At 74.7% G+C, this 2,597-nt stretch overlaps 1 protein-coding gene across 1 annotated transcript in view; it reads left to right on the plus strand.

Annotated features, from left to right (window-relative positions):
- The window catches only part of COL6A1 (collagen, type VI, alpha 1), a gene marked incomplete at its 3' end in the record, with an annotated part of 13,459 nt that overhangs the window by 5,581 nt on the left and 5,281 nt on the right, over nucleotides 1-2,597 (plus strand). The window contains exons 7-12 of the mRNA XM_012731249.1: nucleotides 313-375; nucleotides 450-503; nucleotides 578-613; nucleotides 778-840; nucleotides 1,447-1,509; nucleotides 2,514-2,576. Of these exons, the coding sequence (XP_012586703.1) occupies nucleotides 313-375; nucleotides 450-503; nucleotides 578-613; nucleotides 778-840; nucleotides 1,447-1,509; nucleotides 2,514-2,576 (342 nt within the window). The remainder of the gene's footprint in view (nucleotides 1-312; nucleotides 376-449; nucleotides 504-577; nucleotides 614-777; nucleotides 841-1,446; nucleotides 1,510-2,513; nucleotides 2,577-2,597) is intronic.

A 2,597-nucleotide genomic window follows, 5' to 3' on the forward strand; every position in this document is an offset into this window, starting at 1 on the left:
CTCGGGAGCTGCGCCCCACTGGGCAGGCCGTGGTGGTGGGGCCCGCTGTCCAGGACCCCGGCTGCTGGGTTGCGGTCAGCCGTGCCCTGCGTGCCACACCCCTGCCGCAGGCTCCCGAGGGAGAAGGCCTGGCTGGGCCTGCCGACCTGGGGGCGAGGAGCCTGAACCCCAGCAGTGAGGGGAGGGGTCCTGTGGGTCCTGTGAGGGGCGGCGGCCACGGCAGCGGGAGGCCGCCGGGCTGCCTGTCCCAAGATGCGCCTGGATGGCCTCCTGCAGGCCGAGCCTGGCCACTGACCCCCTGCACCTCCCCAGGGGGAGCCTGGAGCCGACGGGGAGCCTGGGCGGCCAGGGAACACGGGGCCCCCCGGAGACGAGGTGAGTGGGCGCCCGGGCGGCCGCGGGGCCCTGCAGGTCAGACGTGGTCTCCCCGTCACGCTGCTCTCCCCCAGGGCGAGCCAGGAGAGCCGGGCCCCCCCGGAGAGAAGGGCGAAGCTGGAGACGAGGTGAGACAGGGGCCCACAGGGCCGTGCCCCGGTACCCCCAGCCCAGTCACACTGTGCCCCCCCCCACCATCCAGGGAAACCCGGGACCAGACGGGGCGCCCGGAGAGAGGGTGAGTGTCCAGCACTGCACTCAGGGCCGAGGCGGAGCCCGTGTGGCTCAGGACGGGGCGTGAGAGGGGGAGGGGGACAGGTGGGGGGAGGGGGCAGAGGGGGGCTGGGGCGGTCACCGGCCTGGGCCCTTCCACGGGCGGCTCAGCCGCTTCTCTCCACACAGGGCGGCCCTGGGGAAAGAGGACCCCGGGGGACCCCCGGCCTGCGTGGCCCCAGAGGAGACCCGGTGAGTTGGGGGTGGACGGCACAGAGGCCAGGTGGGTCAGCCTGAGAACCACGGGCTGGGCAGACCCGGGCCCAGGCCGGCTCTGGGCGGCCAGCAGAGTGCTGCTCAAAGCCCAGTCGGGGGACAGGCTGGCGGCTCTGGCTGTGGCCTCAACCTCGAGGCTGTCCGGCCCAAGGCCATCAGGGAGCTTGCTGACCCGAGAGGCTCTGCCTGGAAGTGACACGGACCCCGCCCCATCGCACGGCCTCCCACCACACCCTGGGCGCTGGCCACGCTGGTCCCAGCCCCCAAGACTGCCGGGTCGCGCCCTCCGGGCTGGAGTCTGCGGGCCCCGTGGCCAGCTTAGCGGGGCCGGCACAGGCAGGACACCGTCTCCTGGCCCGCCCTGTTCTCTGGGGCTCCCCGGGGCCCCACAGCCTCACCGGGCTCGGGGCTGTGGGAGGAGGCCTTCCCCCAATGCCGGCCGCCCTCGGGGTCCCCCGCGGAGGAGCTGACCGGGAGCCGCAGCCGACCGGCCTCTCCCTGGCCCAGAGAACGCGGGGGGCTGGGGCGGCCCTCCCAGCTGCCCTGTGGCGCCTGGCCGCCCCTCAGCTTATCCCTCCACAGGGCGAAGCCGGACCCCAAGGCGACCAGGGACGAGAGGGCCCCATCGGCGTCCCCGGGGACCCGGTAGGTGGGAAGTCACAGGGAGCCGGGCGGGCCTGGAGGGGGTGCTCTGCACTCCCGCCCCGAGGCGATGCGGGGCGGCGCTGCCCAAGCCATGGGGCTCAGGGGTTCTGCCTGGCCCTATGGCCGTGGTGGCCCCGGCCACGTGGGGCCTCTCACGGACCGCGGGGCAGCGGCCAGCTGTGAGCGAGGCCCAGGAGGGCAGTGCGGCCTGAGGGCCCTGGCCCCCTCCGATGGGTGGGAGGACGCCGCCGTGGCCGAGCCCAGCACCATCCTGGAGCGGACCCGCCGCGCTGCCCCTGGCTCTGCAGAGTCCAGCTGCGGCCCAGACCCGCGCGGGGCCACACTGGCAGGCCGTGGACAGGGCCTTCCCCAGGGCGCCCGGGCCACGCGGGCCCAGCCTCAGGAGGACAGAGGCCCCCAGGCCTGACGCCTGCTGGCCTCCGGTCACTCGCCTCAGAGCGACAAAGCCCCTGCTGGAGAAGGTGCTCCTGAAGGGAAGGGGCACCCCAGGTCTCCGGGGGTGCCCCAGGGCCCTGGGGGTCCCCACTGCTGCTCTGGGAAGGGGGCCCCTGCTCACAGCAAAGGGGGCTCTGTGCCACCTCCTGGCGCATGGGTCCTGGGCAGCAACCCCGGACAGCGCTATGGACATCACAGCAGGCCAGCGTGGCCGGGTCTGCCCAGGCCACGCCTCTGGCCACCCTCCCCCACGTCCCCAAGGCAGGGTGGGGTTGTGGGTCCTGGCCCTGCCCGTGGGGCCTGGGGCCGGCGTGGATGGGCCTGTTGCCTGCGTGCAGCCTGTCCTGCTGGCTAGCGGATCCCTCAGGGAGGCAGGGACAGAGCCAGCCCAGGACAGGCCCTACAGGAGGTGCCCCGGGCCACGGCCGTGGGCCGACTTCTGCGGGCGCCGCTGACGGGCGGGGCCCTGGGCTACCCCCGGGCCCGGCTGGACGCTGCGCCGAGGCAGGGGCCCGCGCAGGGCCAGCAGCTGTGCCCCCTCTCTGCAGGGTGAGGCTGGACCCACAGGGCCTAAAGGGTACCGAGGTGATGAGGGGCCACCGGGGTCCGAGGTGAGTGGCCGCCCCGCCCAC

The sequence above is a fragment of the Condylura cristata genome, unplaced genomic scaffold (genome assembly GCF_000260355.1).
Source record: "Condylura cristata isolate star-nosed mole 26May11 unplaced genomic scaffold, ConCri1.0 scaffold00003, whole genome shotgun sequence".
Lineage (NCBI taxonomy): Eukaryota > Metazoa > Chordata > Mammalia > Eulipotyphla > Talpidae > Condylura > Condylura cristata.